General features: G+C 37.7%; 1 protein-coding gene across 4 annotated transcripts in view; it reads right to left on the bottom strand.

Annotated features, from left to right (window-relative positions):
• PIGK (phosphatidylinositol glycan anchor biosynthesis class K) overlaps window positions 1-18,756 on the bottom strand; it is a 72,567-nt gene that overhangs the window by 16,480 nt on the left and 37,331 nt on the right. For all 4 annotated transcript variants that reach the window (XM_040566099.1, XM_040566102.1, XM_040566101.1 and 1 more), the window contains one exon: window positions 7,159-7,234. In XM_040566099.1, coding sequence (XP_040422033.1) covers window positions 7,159-7,234 — 76 coding nt within the window. The remainder of the gene's footprint in view (window positions 1-7,158; window positions 7,235-18,756) is intronic.

The following is an 18,756-nucleotide window of genomic DNA, read 5'->3' as shown; positions in this document are numbered from 1 at the left end:
TGCTATGGTTGAGAAACAGTAAAATAATGATCCTGGATAGGCAGAGAGTGATCACCCACAACACTCCTTTAATGGGAAAAGGGAAGAAAAGAGACCTCTTTACTGGGTCTCTGCTTCCAGAGGGCTTCTTCCCCTCACGTTCAGATGACATGTATGTTCAGGAAACAAAATAAAGGCAGCTGCGCCTCATCTGTAAAAACAGATCACCACTAATCTATGCTAACTCCACATCATTGTATTCTGCGATCAGGAAGAACAAATGAGAAGAACAGTAGCACATCAAAAAATGATAGTTCAAATCTTTTACAAAAATACCTCATGCTACACTTAGAAATATGCTCTATTTCAGGAATATTATGATTTTGCTTATGAGAGCTCATTAGGCTAGTGTACTACTTAATTTCTGATAGAACAAAAAAATAGTGCCAACCCTGTTAGTGTTGACTACCTACTGGCTCACATGTGAGGGTACTGAGTATCTTCACTGATGCTGCAGTAATTCACTAGATGAAGAACTACCTGAAAATGTTGCTGGTTTAATGATTTGCCATTAAAAGACTTGTAACAGCTACAACCAAGTGAAGAATGCACTTGGTAGTTTCTTGGAGAAAGTCAGAGAAACAGGACTATTCCGTTCTTAATTAATTATTAATAGAAAACAGTACTATTAAAATCATTATGCACTCATTCTCTAGATTTAATAGTGCAAATCACATATGTTGCGTGACTCACATGTTCACAGCACAACTCCGCTACTCAAATCAACCTCTTTTAATCAACCTTAACATTAGGAGAAATATCAGGGAGTAAACATCAAAGCACCTAACCACCCCAAGCTGTGCACAGTGTTGGCAGGAATATCTTTGCTGTCCTATGACATATTTGTTTTGGTGGTTGGCAAAAACATGCAGTAATAGCTTTTGACAGGAAGTTTGTTTTGCCCCTTCTAAGCAGAGTTTTCTTCTATACAGTAGTATTAAAGGAAGCCAAACAAAAAGTAAATAATTTCTAAGAGTGAGAGAAATGTAATCCTCATACTGTGTTTCATTTGGGGAAAAAAGCAAGTTCTTGTTTACTGGATAACATCCAGTTCTGATTCCACTTGAGACTACTTCTGTTAGAGTTATAAAATGCAGGCAAACCACCTTCAGCTTACAGAATTCACAAATATGTTTAATGTAGAAGAGAAAAGGAATTACCCCAAAAAGTCTTAGTAAAGCACATTACTTTCTAACTTCAATCCATGCCAAGTGTCCTAGAGAAAGGGCTAGCTCAGCAAAAGGTATACTGCACACCTGGGTTTCGCCCTGCACATGGACCAGTCAGAACATCTGAGCCCTGAAGGAAGTTTAGGCCATCTGGTGAGGAATAAGAAATCCATAGATTTTAGTGACACGCATGAGAAACAGCTTTTTTCACCTCTAGTCTGGAACCAACAGACACAAACACTGTCAGAACAGGCTGCTGTTCTCAGTATACTCTGAAGCAGCCATGAGAAGTGGCAGTGGTAAAAGGACAGCACTGTCCTAAGTATGTTGCTGAACATTGCAAAAGTAAAACCTGAACCAGGCGGGTGTCCTAGTGCAAGACATGAAATAAGGCTTTTGCCTAGCTAATGAAATGGATTCAAGGTTTCTCTACATTGGTCAGCCATACAATATATGTTGTTAAAATAAAATTGAATTTTAAAGTCAGAGTGCTTTCTAATCTTTTATATGAAAAATTAGATTTTCAACTATCCTGAAAAAAATTCAGGTCTTACAAAATGAAGCTTTTCTGAGGAGACCTGTGACTGTCCTAGCTGGATACTACGACCACAGTTTTATAAAAGTAAGCTATCTTTTAAAGTTATTTTTAAACACATCTACAGGAATAGATCTTCAGAGAACATATAAATAGCTAAAATCTATAACTTTACACGTACAGCCTGACACATCTAAGTGTCACAAGTTGCTTTTGAACCTTTTAGCATACAAAGAAACAGTAAAAAGCAAGTATCACTTATCAATGTAATTTAAAACTTTTTAATAAATTATTATCCATAAAATAAAATTATGGTCTACATTAAAAATAAAAACCTGTGCTACTGTTGTGCTAGTGAGCACTTTGTATGCTTGACTGCAGTTTTGAACATCCCCAAAAACTTTTATAAAACACAACTAAGGAACCACGACTCCACCATGAGGACAGACCCAGCCTGAGTGCAAGATTCCCCCCTTCAAACATAACTGCCTAAGGACAGCTACAGGACAGGGACAAGGCACCAGTGCGATCCCTGAACGTTAAAGGTATGCTCTACAGGCTACCTATCGGCATGTGATGTGTTCATTTCCATATTCAGCATTTCACAAACACAGTAAGCCACATAAAAAACACTTAAAATATATTCACAAACATTAAAGCTCAAGAGCTAAAATTATTGTGTTACAGACAACCAAAATTACTTCCAAAAAATCTATACAACATGTTGTATTCTCTTAATACTGTTTCAACAATTTCTGCCAAATGCTGCTAAAGAAAACCTCTCCCAATTAAACCAGTGTGAAACAGTAGTAACATTGATGAATGCAATAAACTAACACACCTCCACTACGTGAGAATAAGGTTCCAAGAATGAATAAAAACTACATTTCAAGCCAAAAGGACTTTTTGGCAAACTATTTACAGAAGCAGAGAAAACTGTGGAAACTAAGATGTTCTTGGAAGACTCAAAGAACTGCAACTCACGTTATCTTTGATGACCATCAGCCTGTTTCTCTACAGCTCTGAAGATTCCTCTCCCATCTTATTTGTTCCATTTCTTATTCCATTTCCCTTACTGTGAACCCCAGTGAATACCCTCAGGCTGGACTGGATAGGGTAAGTCCCTAATGTCCCTTGAATCTAAACTGAGCAAAGCTAATGGTGTAGTCCCAAACGGTGCTCACACGCTTTGCTCAGCTGGAATCTGCAATAGAAAAGCACATTTACACACCAGGGTCAGCATGCTCTCCCTGTAATCTCCTGAGATTACAAAAGGCATTTTCCATCTAACCTTCTACAGAGAAAAGCTACAGTTGTGCACTGGTTTAAAATGGTACAAAACAAACAAACCTGCAAAAGGAAATTCAATTTAATTTAATTAGAAAAATTTCTAACATTTCCCCATGCATTCCCCTACATGAGAAAACACCCAGGAACCCTTTATTTTAAGTACATGTGCAACTGTAAACCATGTGAAAGATTAAATAAATTATGCAATCCCTGCCAAGGGTCAGAAGTTAGCTTTCTTGAAATACTGTCCTGTTTTAACAGCATGTTAATTTATCTGCTTAATATTTTACAGTGGGCTATAATAAATAAGTATACAAGTTGATTCTGGTCTGAATTTGCCATTTCATCTTGTTTTCAATTATAACAACATCAGGAGATCTGGCATTTATCCACTGAAATATGTCTTTCATCAATAAAACATGCTTCCATCAGTAAGACACCTGTAACAATTTAAGTCTCTTCAATATCCTAAATCCCAGTTAGGCAAAATATATTACCACAGAGCGACATTCAGAGCATGAGTGCTATCACTGAAGTTAGGTACTTTTATTAAAATACCGTGCTGCATCGGAGGCCCAGCAATGAATATCCTTAATGATATATGAAAACAATCTTCTCAAATGCAGTTTTGCCTGTTCTTTCACTAGACCTGTTTGAACTAAAGACAAATGCAAAATTAAAGTACTCTCTCCTTTTTCTGGCCTTACTATTCATAAAATCATTCTAAGTAGTAGCACTGCATGCACTGATGTATCCAAAGAACCTCATTTAAATGTCCTACGTAGGTATTCATCTGATAGCTTAAGTTTTCCCATTTTAGAAATTTATATTAATAACTACATTCCTTAGTTTTTTTTTTTTTTTTTTTTTTTTTTTTTTTACTTCATTTAAACACATTTCTCCTTTTTGTTTTTCAGAATGTAGAAAGCTGTTTTATTTATAATGTCTGGTTTTGGTATGTAGTTTAAACGTAACTGTTTTCACTCTGCTGTTTAATTTCATTCTTCACATCTGTCTTTTTAATTAATCATGGTCTAATGCATTGCATTTAACATATTTATGAGAACTGAAACTTTGAATTTCACAGGGTTTTTATTCTTCAGGTTTTTTTATACTGCTACAATAATAAATAATTACTAGTACCATAAAGTTTAAGATCAGACCCAAAATCAGTTAGTTTTTTTTTTTCCTTTTGTTAAGTAGATTAAGATGTACCAAGTACGACATTTTTTTGTGGAATTATCAGATTAGAAATCAAAAGTTAATTTCTATTGGTTAGCATATTTTTTTAAAATAACAGAGATTAACTACTGAAGAGAATGTTAGAAGTTACATACAAATGCCCAAGGAAAATGTGCACGGTTTTAGTAATGTTCGGCAATATAAATCTACAGTAAAATTTGGACAAAGTTAGTGGCCATGTTGGCTACTACATAGAACTAAAACGTACCTTGTCGTTATATTGATTGAGGCTACCTGTCTACCATTTAGAAGCTTTAATGTATATTTATGCCACAATAGAAATTCTGTCTTATGCACCAGAATAATTTGCAATCTTTACTGTGTCTTTATTCCTACCTAGAGCTAAAATATAGACAGGTTTACATGAAAACAAAGGCCCATAATTCAGACAGTGATTAACTGTTTGGACAAAGATTACCTCCACATACAGCATTCACTGACTTTACTCACGTTCTTTTATCTTCTCTTATACTTTCAAAGTAAAAAAATATATATATATTTGTTCATATACACTTAACATGGTCCTTGCACTCTGTCCCAATTGTTAAAGGTTCCTCAGAAGCAATACACTGTAAACTTAGAAATGCTTATTCACCAGGACTCTCACTGCTGGACAGTATGCTTAGCTGACTACAGCACCTAAAGCCTCAAAAAGAGCATCAATGTCAAACAAAACCAGGACATGATAGCTAAACAATGGTCATTTTCTTCTGTTTCTCTACATCAGAGACATTTGCAGTTATGCCACGTCTGACTTGTTGCTTTGTGTGGACAACAGCCTATACTGGTAAATCTGATATAGCAAACGGATAAGAGTACATAGAAAACACATTTTTGCCTTTCCACAGTACAATATTCTATTGCAGTATAATACACAGTAGCTAAATGAACCTTTCCTGGTTATTACCCACCTAATGTTGTAAAAATATTACTATGACATTTCGTCTGGTCGACCATCTTAAAGGTTAATTCTGTTTCCTATTTGAGATTTTTCTCTAGGTGCGACATTCTGTGCAGTTTCTATTTACTGATTCCAAACAACCCCCAAACTGTTTCATTGCTCACTCTCACTGTTAAGAGCATATTGACTGGCTGCCTGCTCTGCTGTTTAATTCATTTATGCTGAGAGTCAGGCATGAAGACAGAATTTTAAATGTGACATTTGCAGGCTGTTGGGTCATTTGAAGCTCTGACAACACCAGGGAGTTCCTGACATACAAACTGGTCCTGATTTCCAATCTTCCATGTTCTGAACACATCAGATATTCTTCCTGGAGGTGCAGATTTCAGCCAAAAGTTTTTAAATCCCCTGTGCTTATATGATGCAGAAAAGACCTGTACACTTTAAAGTTTTAAAATAAAGCTCATGTTTCCTTTAAGGTAAAATGAGCACTGCCTGCAGCAAGCAACTTAACTGCTTATAAACACTGATTGACAAAGGTATTTAGAAAGATCTACAATAATTAATACTAATAGGATTTTGAAAGCAACTTTGGTGGACTTTCATTTCTTCTTGTTGATCCTTATGTGTTCAAAGCCAGCTCAGTCTGAAACCACAGCTTTATTTAACATTGTCTCTCTGGCTTATTACTACCCTGATCAACATCAGCTTCCAGTTTTCAGGTTGGAAGTTTTCGTTGTCTCAAGACAGGTAATGGACTATACCATTCTGTCTCCCATGGTGAACTGTCATCATGTTCCCCAACTTTCAGGTCAATTGTTCAGAGTATACCTGTTTACTTGAAAGATTTCATACAGTCAAGGTACCACATGGGAAACAGTAATATGACCTATTCAGTCCTGACTTAGGAACATTATGGCTATCCGTCTCCGAAGCAGGACTGACATCAACAAAGTTCAAAAATGAAATTTTCAGAGAAAATTCCAAATGACCGCAACAAAGTCTTTTTGCTTTCTTTAAAACACCACCAAGAGATGCTAAGTCTCAATACTCAGGTTTAACAGTACATCACAAGTTCTGTGGATGTTACTTGGTCACCAGACCAGTCCTTCCGCAAAGAATACAGAGCCCACTGCGCCTAAGGGCCAAAAATCAGGCTTCACAAAAAAGACTTATAAATACAGTCCCGGCATCTAATCTATCAGCAGGATGGACAGAGACCCTGAACTTTGAGAAAAGAGCCCGAAGGGACTATAGAACCTTGTTCATAGAAAAGATCTCTTCCTCTTCCTTGTCATAGGCTTACTATAATTAGACATACTGTAATAAAAACTGCAGCCTGCTATTCAATCCCAGCTCAGATGTCCACATCATCCCTCATTTGAGCATCTGAATCAATGGAAAAGTATTAATTCTAAATAGAAGCGCAGTAGGTAGGCACAATCTAGGCAAAGTCTCAATCTGTTTACAATTGCGCAAAACCAAAAAGCAAACAGAAAAGTCTGTGGAAAGCAGAAAGTATAATGATACTGCTGTAGCTGGAAACAGAAATGCTGCTAACACATCATTCAGAACCGTATCAGGTGGGGAGATTGTTTTCCCACCCCACTCTTCATGACAATTCCACAACAATAATTTCAATAGTTTGGCTGCTTTTTTTTTAGGAGTGGAAATATGATTTGGATAAGGATGCAAATTAGATTAAATTGATGGATTTTTTTCTACTTTAACATCAGTAATACACAACAATTTTAACAGCAACCTCTGAAGCTACAACTGTGTCATATAGCAAGTTACTGTTTCATTGCCATGTTCTGAACAAGCCTTTTATAAGGTAATAGCTGTCATCTGAACAAGAAGAACATGTTGTTTTTGCATACCTCCAGCATGAGCACATTGATTCTGCATGACCTAGAAAAGCAGTTTAAATATTACAGATGTTGTTTCTTCTCAAAGAAAATCCTCAAAATAGAAAGGCATACCTGGTGTATTATCTGAGCAACAGGAAGTTGATCAGCATATTTTAGCGGTTCTGTTGCCAATTCATCCTTTGGAAGCCTGGGAAGAAATGAAGTTAACATTTATTAAAGTTAGCACAATGTTTACTAAGTTAAATTACTGCAATTTAAAAGTTGCATGTATATCACTTTTAAAAGTTTGGTATCCAGGAGATAGTTTTACTTAAAATGAAGCAAAAGTTTATTTTAAGAGCTTAGCTGAACATACTTCTTACAAAGTTGAGTGAAATACTCAGTTTACTATAAACAAATGCTAGTACCATTGTGGATTTTCTCCCAGCCAAAGCACGTAAACCACCAATTTAAGCAGCAGAAGCCTACGAAAGCCTTTAGATTTAGTTTTAGACAATGTGTTGGTGAAAGCTGGATTGAAATCCCCACAGAAAAGAAGTCTTAAGAGTTTACAAAGCACATTCAGCACTGTTAATAGTACAAGCTTCTTCACTCAATCCTGACAACATAACTCAAATATGACCATCTCAAGAGGCAAGAGGGATTATTAACTCTGTTCCCCTTTTGCCGCAAGTGCACATCAGTGTTCAGCTGATAAGTTAAACACAAACGTCTGTGCATTTGCAAGCACAGTAACATGTACTACTGGTTTCAGAGCAAGCGAAAGAACATCAACTGCAGGAGCAGAATACTTCACAAACAAAATGCATCATACATCCCTTTAAACTTCAAACAAACTGTAGCTACAACTGAGAACGCCGAATCCATAAGCTCTCACTTAAAAGAATATTTAAATGACAGTAAATTAATATGAAAATGTTTTAAACATTTCAACCATGCTGCTTTCTTCTACTGAAACCACACAGCATGTGCTACATTTTCAAAGTATCATTCAAAGTTTCTACCAGTCCTTTTAAAGAGTTCTGAATATAGGAATTTCCGTATTAGGAGAAGAAATGAAGGAAAAGAGATCCCTATGAAAACAAGACCTTTCTACAAAGTTAAATCATAATTACTTTCAGACAAAAACTGTAGCCATGACATTATTTTCCAGGTTCAAGTTACTAACTTATATGTATTCAAGTCAAAACCAGTAAGTGTGCTTGCAGGGTTACTTTGCCTGCACGTTGGCTGCCAGGTAAGAGCCAGAAACTACAGACTCTCTCTGTACTTAATTCAACAGGTAAAAGATAGAACTGTAAACATATATCTCTTCCATTTTCCATTTCTGTATTTCTGCTGTGGTCTGGAATGCTTTTAAGTTAAAATAAGAGCCTGAATGAAGAAAAATTAAGTAGCAAGCTCTAAACTATTGAAATTGGTTGACTGAAACAGCTGATTTATTTACAGGGTTTTTTAGAAAGGACTATTAATGGCAATGATAAATTTACACTCACAACATGCTACTTTCCAAACTTCAGTAATAATGATTTGTGCTCCAAAGAGGTCACAACTCAACAAACTAAGTATTTCACTGTGTTCTGTTGAAATACCTGGAAAAATTGTCACCAATTTTGAAAAGATTTTCCAATTCTTTATTGCATTCTGCAAGAGAATTTGCATCCATGGGTTGGGTTTTTTTTGGGGGGGTTGGTTTGCTTTTTGTGTTTGTTTGGTTATTTTTTTTCCATTAAGTAGTCAGATCTTTTTGGAACTGTTTTAAAACAGTCTCAAGTTCTCCATTACTGTTTCAGGTGACTGGTGGTTGCATTGATTCTTTTTAAAAAGCACCCTTTCTTTTTTTCCCCTTCCAAAAAATACATAACAACTGCAGATGTAATCTGGAAGGTACGTGTCATGAAATATACTGCTTTTTTTTAGTCCAGTAGAATCATGGGAGCTTTAAGTGGACTCAGCAATTCATCTGTGGTGCACAGAAGGTACCTTTCCACTCATTTCTTTTCTATTTTCTATTGTTTGTGGAGACCTGACTGGCAAACATACCACTGTCTATTTAGCTATGTACATTCAATGTGAATTTGAGATGACTTCTGTTCTACCGGGAGCCTGTTAGCTGACACAATACTCTGATATATGGATACCAGCTACATAAACCCATTTCTTAGCCATAGTTCGACACAGTAAACCACTGCACACAGAACATAATATTCATTAATATCTTGAACACTTATTTCTGCAGTCTTTACAGTAACAATGCAAATCTGGAAAAAAAAATGTATCTCAAATCCCAAAATGAAAGATTTGAAGCTGCAAGTAACAGCTAAAATTACTATAACTGAACGTTAGCAGGAAATAAAAAAGCTTGTCTGTTCTATCAAGGACTTTGTATATTTGGCAATGTTTTCTGTCTAGACAGTGTCAGCACCCTTTGCATAGTCAAACAACCTCCTTGTCAACTGCAGACAAAGACCTTTCTTAACGTGTCAAAGGATTAAAAGGAGAAAAATTACCAAGATGATTTTGAGCCTTAGGAAGCTTTACTAAAAAAATGGGTAGGAAAGAATAGTATAAACATGTATTTTAAAGTAGATTTAGATTTACATTGAAATTAGGCTGACAGGAATCTTTCAAGATCAAGTTTTGTTTTTTTTTTTTTTCTAAATTGCTTTTCAAAAAAAAAGTATCAAGTCAATTGAACTACACTACATTTTATATTATATACAAATTATAAGATTTAGATAGACATTATATATGCATACATGTGTATACATCCATATACACACTATAATTACACACACACACAGGTATTTTACAAGAGGAGCTCAGAACTGTTCTCTCAAAGTTTTTGCTTAAATGGCATGAGCTTCTTCTATACCCAGTGATGTACTAGCTGTCAAGACAACAAAAGAGTTTTCATTCTTCTCTCCTGCAGATGAGCCTCCTCCACTGGATGAGCATGCATCTCAATCTTCAATATTAAACTGCATAAATTAAAGCATGGAAGCTCAAAAGTGTTGACAAAAAAGCGATATGAAACATTGCCAAAGTATGTCCTTTATCTACAGCAAGTCATTAATTTGAGCTAGCAGGTATGATAAAGCAGTGTATCAATAAACTTTGGGTATTTGAGGTTACTGAATAAAGAGCAAGAACAACTCACAGTAAATGGTCTTTGCAAATTTGACAATAGTAGTGTAGCGTTCATTATAATGATGTTGCAGTACTATCATCTAAAGGTACAGCAAGGCGTTTTGTCAAGTGAAAGAACAGACCACCTCCTCCTAGTACCATATGCTCAGATCAGTCTAACAAAAATTAACTGTGAAAAGAATATGCAGATCATCGAGACAACCAAAAACATCGAGTTCTCACTGACCACAAATGATTTTTTTGGCCTAAATTCATATGCATATATATAGTTTCATAAAGGTTGTCCTGAACATTTTGTTCCCAGATCTCTTCTTTTTGATCAACTATAAGAATATTTCAACGTATTTTTCTAGGAGTAATCTCAGTCACTTCTACTTGTGCTTTTGACCAAGAGTCAAAGTAATGAGCTGCAATTATGTTCACTGTTTATAGCTATTTACACTCCTGAAAATTAAGAGTATCTAATAGTAGTAATGTTCCTTTTAGCTAAAAAAAAAAATCCCTTGAAGTTTCTTTGTCGTATTTTAAGCAAGTAAAAATAAAAGTTCTGTGAGAAAAAATATACCTTTTGCTTGATTTATCTAATTTTCCATAAAGTGATGGTACCTGTGACAGACAGAAATTGAACTTTATGACCCAGAATTTCCTTCCAGGCCTAAGTTTTAAAGTACTCTTATACAGCTCGTTTGGAAAATGTTTCCAAGTGCTGTAAAACATCTACAGCATGGAATGAAATGTTCCAGTCTAGGTAAGTACTACAAGTGTAACTATGTCAGTCAGCAATACCACTTTCATTATCAGTTTTAACAGATATAAGCAATTATTAGAAACTCCTTTGAAGAAAATTATATACATACAAAGGCTCCAAATATCCCTTTTTGATTTCCCCTCACAAGCACCAGCTTACTGGTCTAAATACTTATATAGCTGGTATAAGGCAACCTCCTCTAAATTGTTTCTCTTTTTGCTTCTTTTATTTTATCAACAAAACCTGTATACAGCCATTCCCTCTAACAGAGTTGAAAAGTGGATGATGCAACAAAAAATTGCTATCCTAGAAGCAGCACTGAGGATAAAACACTATATAAGAAAGGCCTCCATGAAACACCATCCATCCTGAAAGCTCCAAGAACCGGAGTAAACTCAAGACTTGTCTGTCCTAAGGAAAGGCCAAATGCAGCTACTGGAGCCTAAAATTCCCTGGAAGCAGGCACACTGACTATATTTTAAATAATCTTTTAAATAAGATAGAACAGAGACAGCTCACTGCCAGTAAAATCAAAAAACATGACATTAGCTGACATCTACATCTCTGAATTCCCACCCCCAAGTGGGAGCTGCACCCAGAGCTGGTTTCTCTGGACACCAGAGTGTTATGGCCCGAGCCATGCGCAAAACAGCGTCTGGGAAAGCGCCAGCTGAGGGGAGCAAAGCTCACATCAGGGACTATGCTAACAATTAAACGTCACAATGGCAAGACAGTCCCCACGTCTGTCTAATTTACAAGTACAGAGCAGCCCCATATTCCATCATTAGAGAATTACGTTAGTTAGCCTGGCCAGCTTTGCAAGTGGATCAAATTTAAAAAATAAATAAATAAATAAATAAAGGCACGATTCAGGCAGTCAGTACCGAGTATGAAAGAATTATGTGAAAACTTACTGCTAAACTGCTACTGCATTTTACATGAACCTAAGATTACTAGCCCACTAACACTGGGCCTCCGAGGCTGGATGAATTACCTGTAAAAGACAATCCTCTTCTAAAACGTGTAAGGGATAGAAAGGCTCTGACTAGCAAGGAGTAAAAGGTCACCACAGAAGAGGATGTTCTACTTCCTCCTCTCGTTTGCAGGGCGGAGGAAGAAGAACAGGTCAGGAGAAAGATCATGTCCATTACCACCATCCTGACCTTGCTTCTCCCTTTCAGCAAGACACAATTCAGTTGGTTACTGTCCTCCTTCCAGAGACAATTTCCAGGTGCCTGGGACTGCATTCACTTTTACTCAAAAACATTATGCCAGGAAAAAAAAAAAAATCATCTCTGTTGATGGAATTTGTGCTCAAATCACATATGAGGCAATTTGAGGCTGTAATTTCACAAAATTAGTCGGCCTGTTCAGTTCATTTATATTTGACACTTAAACCTTTGTAAAATTAAAGCCTAATTTGTTGCAATGCAGATTTCTTTGTATGCTTAATGTCTTTCAAAACAATTCCGTTACGAAAACAAAACTAATTTTTTATGAATTAATTTTCCAGTAACAAATGGTCCTTTCTGTCTCAATTGAGCATGACAGCAGAGTGCTGCCAACAGTGGCAAAGCAAGCTAACGCAGTGGCATATCAGCATATAGTGCATCACGCCTGACAGCTGATAATGCAAAGCATAAGGAGATCTTGATTTTCAGGGAGAAGACTAGAAAGAAACATAAAATCAGAAGAGAAGTGGGAAGCAGTAGGAGACAGCAGAAGAGGAAGATCCTGAAAAATTCAATTTGAAAGTTATTTTTATGCTGCCACTGTGACTGCCTTTAGATGGAGGAAAGTAAGCATGAAACAGAAACTGTGGAAAGTGAATCTAAATCCAGTAAAATGTGTCAAGATATTTAGTGAAAAATCTTATTTGTTATTTATATTTACATGCTCTTTCTTGTGGGAAAATTCTTAAGTCAACGTGTCCTGAAGAAATATAAATCCTTATTATCAAGAAGTGGCATATTTTGCCACAAATGCTAATCCAACCTATGGTCTGCTACACGGAATAGCTGCAGTGGCTTTAGGGCTTAGATATATTTTATCTCATGCAAGTATTGCAAAAATACAAGGAAAAAAAAAGAACAGCATTTGATCACTAACTGGTTTGCTCATGGCAGAAATGGGTTGTTAGGACACTTCAGGGGAGAGAAAAGACTTGATAACCAGGACAAACTATACCACACAGCCATATAACCTGGCTCCCTGGGCAATGTAAACATCCGCTAATTGCATGAGGCACTAGGGATAAGGCTAACATTTCTTTCTTCCTATACAGTCTTCAGATTTGCTGGTTTGAACAGATCGCGTTCTTTCACGCATATGACCCATGTATAGGCAGTACTGCACCTCTTTGAAAGCTCTTTGAAAGTGTTGATCCGTGAAGATAAGTCCTTATATAACCACCCCTCTCAGAAATGACACAAAATCAGAGTGTTTAGTCAGGGTAAGAAGAACAGGCTATCAGAGACAGAAATATATTAAGGAGGAAGTGGGTGTGAGGGTACCTTCTTTATTTGATGCAGATGTACAAGACAAGCTGCTCCTGAACTGCAGCCTGGCTTGTTCAATAGAAAACTTCTGAATATTATGAATGAAGATACTGGAACAGATTGTCCCACTTCTAAAAGTGGCTCAAAAGCAGAAATACAGCAACTGATTGGATAGTCAGTATGTGACCAAAGGACGCAAATAACACTGCAGTGGCCTACGTTACACATCCCAGGTTGAAAGGTCGAAATGATTAATTTAAGTCCATGAATAGCACCAATAGCTTTATTGACTGTAAATACATGAACGTGCTTGCATATGGCAATAAAAAGAAAACAAAATACCAGAGCTTTATGCACCACATCAGAAGAAGTTATTAGGTTTCCTATTAAAAAGAGCCTGAAATGGGCTATGTCGAGTTTGAGTGAATAGTTTTTAAAATTGGCCATTGAAAAATTTATCTACCATATCCATACTACAGAAAATTAAGAATTAGACCTTGGATCAATGCCAGGTACTCGATCTACCTGCTAAGTCCTAACTTCACATGTACTTAAGAATAGGGTAAGTTTAACCAACAGGAGCACTAGTCTACATGGAAAATGCCAGAAGAGAACATTGTTAGTTCTGCTCTTCCTCAAAAAATGAGCAAATAGATTATTTTCTTCTCTTTTTAATGGAACACAAGATTACACAGGCATGTCCACCATACATAGTCACAAACAATAAAAGCAAACACTCAAAAGTAAAAATCATCCCAAGGAATTTTCTCACATCTCCTTTATGGTATCAATTTCTTCCATTACTTAGAAATTATAGATTGGCTTGGGTTGGAAGGACCCTAAACATCATCTAGCTCCAACCGCCCTGACACAGGAACGGATGCCACCCACTAGATCAGGCTGCCCAGGGCCTCATCCAACCTGGTCTTGAACATCTCCAGGGACGGGGCATCCACAACCTCTAGGCAACCTGTTCCATTGCATCACCACGCCTCTGAGTGAAGAGCTTCCCCCGACCTCTAATCTAAATCCACCCTCTTTGAATTTAAAACCATTCCCCCTTGTCCTGTCTGCCTGAGCAAAATGGCATCCATCTTTTTCATAAGCCCCCTCTAAGTACTGAAAAGCTGCAATCAGGTCACCCCTGAGTCTTCTCTTCTTCAGGCTGAACAGCCCCATCTCCCTCAGCCTTTCTTCATAGGAGAGGTGCTCCAGCCCTCTGATCATCTTCGTAGCCCTCCTCTGGACCGTTTCTAACAGATCCACACCCTTCTAGGGGTGGGTGCCCCAAACCTGGATGCAGGACTCCACATGAGGCCTCACAAGGGCAGAGTAGAAGGGGACAATCACCTCCATCCACCTGCTGCCCACTCCTCTTTTGATGCAGCCCAGGATGTAGTTGGCCTTCTGGGCTGCAAGAGCACACTGCTGGCTCACGTCGAGCTTTTCACCCACCAGAACCCCCACATCCTTCTCTTCAGGTCCCTTGGATGGCTTCCCTTCATTCTGTTGTATCAACTGCACCGCTCAGCTTAGTGTCATCTGCAAACTTGCTGAGGGTGCACTAGATCCCACTATGTTATGTTGTTGATAAAGATATTAAACAGTACGGGTTCCAGGACAGACCCCTGATGTACACTGCTCTTTGACTATTTAACAGAACATTCGGAGTGCACTTTGTTCACTTTCCTCAGGTGTGTGCGGATGTGCTCCTCTAAGAACCTGATATACCTAATAACGCAAACAATTTCACTCACTTCCAATGTCCTGAGCTTTAGTTAGCTGGACAGCTGGCAGCTTACCTAGCGTGACTTTGCATGACTGTCTAAGAATGCTAATGTGCATCTTTTGCTGTTCATTATTATGAAGTCTGAAAGTCATGTCTTTCAACGGGGACGCGATTTAGTGCGCATTCAAAGATGAAAAGAGGAAGGAGATATGTCTACAGTGAAAATACACAGGTACTTCACAATTATGGACAAGTACACCAAGATCCTTCGGCAGCTGAATGCAGTAACCTTCACTTCATGATGCTTGCGGAACCTAATCCAGCAGGTGGCCTACTGTGAAAGGCAGCTTAAAAAGAACAATGAACAATACAGTATGAAGAAAACAAATAAATAAAAGGAAAAAAAAAAGTGATCTCTTATGCAATGAAAAATTCAATCAATGTTAGACAATCAGATTTATGATTATCTGGGGAAAAGAAAGCTAATGACTTGCATTGAAAAGAAAAATATTTTACTTCAGTAAAGTTTCTTAACTTGTCCTTTACGAAGATAAACTCCTGTAGAATAAAGAAGCAAAGCCTCTTATTGCTTGGGAATGCAAAAATACTTTTCGGTAAACTGTTAATTTCTTTTCAAACAAGTGTCAACAATTTTGATCCAAGCTAGTCGTACAGACTTAATCCTGGAGTCTCTGAAGGCACAGTGATTTCTGTTGGATACGATCATAAACAGGTCTGTTAGCATTTCCAGAGTCGCCAGACACACTTGAGCTTTAATCTGTTGCTTCATAAACTGTATAAAACTAGACTGTAACTAATGGTTCCTCTGCATTTCTGTGATCCACACATAATTTCTTACCTGAAGAATCTCAGGTGATTAACTTTTGTCAAGCTACATATACTTAACCATCCCAAGATCCTAAAAATAGGTGATGGAAATCCGTAACGTGTTTTTAGCTGAACATGCAGGTTGACCAATATTAATAGTCTCTGCCCTTTTCTAGCCAATGACTTTTGTCAAAATATGTCTAGTCACTGAAGAGACTCTCTGTTCTTATATTTAAGCTCCTGCTCCTATCTTTATACTTAGGCAAGACACAGGAAGGGAATTAAAAAGAATATTAGCTTAACTAAGCAGAACTGACTTTGCTGCTACTGGAAAACACATGACCTGTAGGGCTTCATTTTGTTATCTCAAATATTCCACACTTTAGGTAAATTAGAAAATCTCTCTTGAATTAATTTAAAACTTCAACATGATCATGCTGCCTAAGCACAAAATGCTAATAAAAAATTGGAAATAGAAAGACCAGCTAAGTCTCCATCACTGAAAATCACCATTTGAGTCTGCAGCTAAAAGTAGGTACTCCTTGCTTAACATTAATTCGTTCCCACAGCAGGCAAGGTCTGGGGGAAGAAAAGAGAACAAATGTCTCCATGAAATTTCCCAAACTCAGAGCATGTTATACAGACAAGTCCAGCAATATCAGAGGACCTTTTATTGATGGTCCAAACCAGTCAGGACAGAACATCTCCCACCTAGCTGAACAAATGTTTGATTTAGTTTGAAGTGTATTTTTGCTATGATGTCTAGTAACTGAGGCTGTAACAACACCTGCCAGTGCAGAAAAATCAGCAGGAAGATTTTTAAAACAAAGAATTAACATGGAAATGTGCCAGGATAGCAATTCCATTACTTAGAGGCCATGATCAGTTAAATTAATATTTCGTTCAATACTACCGTTCCTTTCTGCATATGTTCAAATTAAACAGAATGTATGCATTTATTTATATTGTTACACTTTTCAACAAGCACTTTCTAAAAACCCTGTAATATACACATTTTTAAGTCCCAATATTTCTACACCTACAGTATATATTTCTGTTTTTTCAGTTCATGAGTCATGTAATGTACCATCCAGCTATAATTTCTCATGGGACTGCTTAGATCGCTACAAGAATCTGTCAAAGTAGCAGTGGCAATGTCTGTTCTCTGCTTGACACCATCATTAGAACTTCTTCTAAAACACCTCCCTGCATTTCAAGCTTCCTACTTCACTTTCTTGCACATTTACTCAAATTTATCAACGTAGATAACCACCTGAAATTATAGAAGTATCGTTTCCAAGGGACTTTTGGAGATTACCAAGTTCATCCTCCCAATATCAGAACAGGTCAGCCACAGCTTTGTCTAGCTTTGTCTTCAAAACCTCTATGACCTCTCCTTGTAACATGCTCTAAGGCTACTCTAAACTCTGCAAACTCCTCATGTACAACCTGGACCTTGCCAGCCTGTAACACACAGCCAATGCCCCTTGATACCAAAAAACCTGCATTTCAAACTGTTGCAGCCTGCTATTACAATTCCTCTCTTTACAAGGCTAAGTAAGCCCAGATCTCTCAATCACCTCACACAGGTCAGTTACTCTAGGTCCTCACCGTCTTGGCAACCCTCTAGTGGGCCCTCTCTTCTGCCTCAGCATCTTTCTTGAAGGGAAAGGCCAAAAGCCAGACACACTCTTTCACGTGGGACTCCATCGGCAATGATTGAGGAGAAATAATAATAATATTGCTCAATCTGCTAGCAATCTCCTCATGTAGCTCTGCAGGCAGCTTGCAATATTGATGATGACTGCGTACCACTGGTTTCTACTCAACTTCCTGACTTCACAAATTTTGCAGCACTTAAGCCAGAATAATTTTGGTGCCCTGCTCCCAGGAACAGAAACAGCAGCAAGTCAGATCACTACTCCTGCATCAAAGCACATGGCACACTACTTGCCAAGAGGCATACAAACTTTGTAATTCCCCTGCCTATCAAGGCAAGCCACTAGGTCCAAAGTCTATAGGACAGAGAGAAGAACACCATATCCTTCCAAGCAATTCAATGCTGTAGTAGTTCCAGCATCTGCCAGCTATACCTGCAGCTGTACCTTACCAGATATGCCTGGATTTGCAAGTTATCCCTGGCTGCAAAGCCAAACAGTAGGCTGGACAACCCAGATTTCTAATGTTCTAATGTTTCTAATCCAAATACCTGACACAAAATCCAGTATCTCAGACACCCGAGAAGTCCAGATTTCTGATTACCTCACTCTCCTCGTGCTGGGACGAGACAGATGCAGTAGATCTGAGCATGCCACAAGCTATAAGCTCCCTTTCTCTTTGCAGTCTCCCAGGGACAAGGTTAAAGCAGGAACAGAAGCAGCTCTGAGTGAGCTACAACCATGATCCTGTTCAGTTACCTCGTATTTTCTGTAGTGTTTTATTTGTCTTACAACAGTAAAGAGCTAAAAACACTTAATACAAAAAAGCTTTTTAAAAATAAATTTTAGTTTATTTCCATACCTATGTTGATATGAACTCTAGTTTATAAAAATCTTGCGATGTCGTAATGAGGCTGCACCAACACAAAATTTAGTGGAAGAATCACCTCTTTTGATCAGCTGGACGTGCTGCGTTTAATGCAACCCAAAATGCAGTTTGCCCTCTTGGCTGCCAGGGCACACTGCTGGCTCCTGTCAAGTCTGTTGTCAACCAGCACCTCCAGATCCCCCAGACCCCCTTCAGCTGAGATGCTTTCC

This window comes from Cygnus olor, chromosome 8 (genome assembly GCF_009769625.2).
Source record: "Cygnus olor isolate bCygOlo1 chromosome 8, bCygOlo1.pri.v2, whole genome shotgun sequence".
NCBI classification, from domain to species: Eukaryota; Metazoa; Chordata; class Aves; order Anseriformes; family Anatidae; genus Cygnus; species Cygnus olor.
The sequence above is the reverse complement of the archived record's forward strand: the minus strand, read 5'-3'. Positions and strand labels throughout refer to the sequence as shown.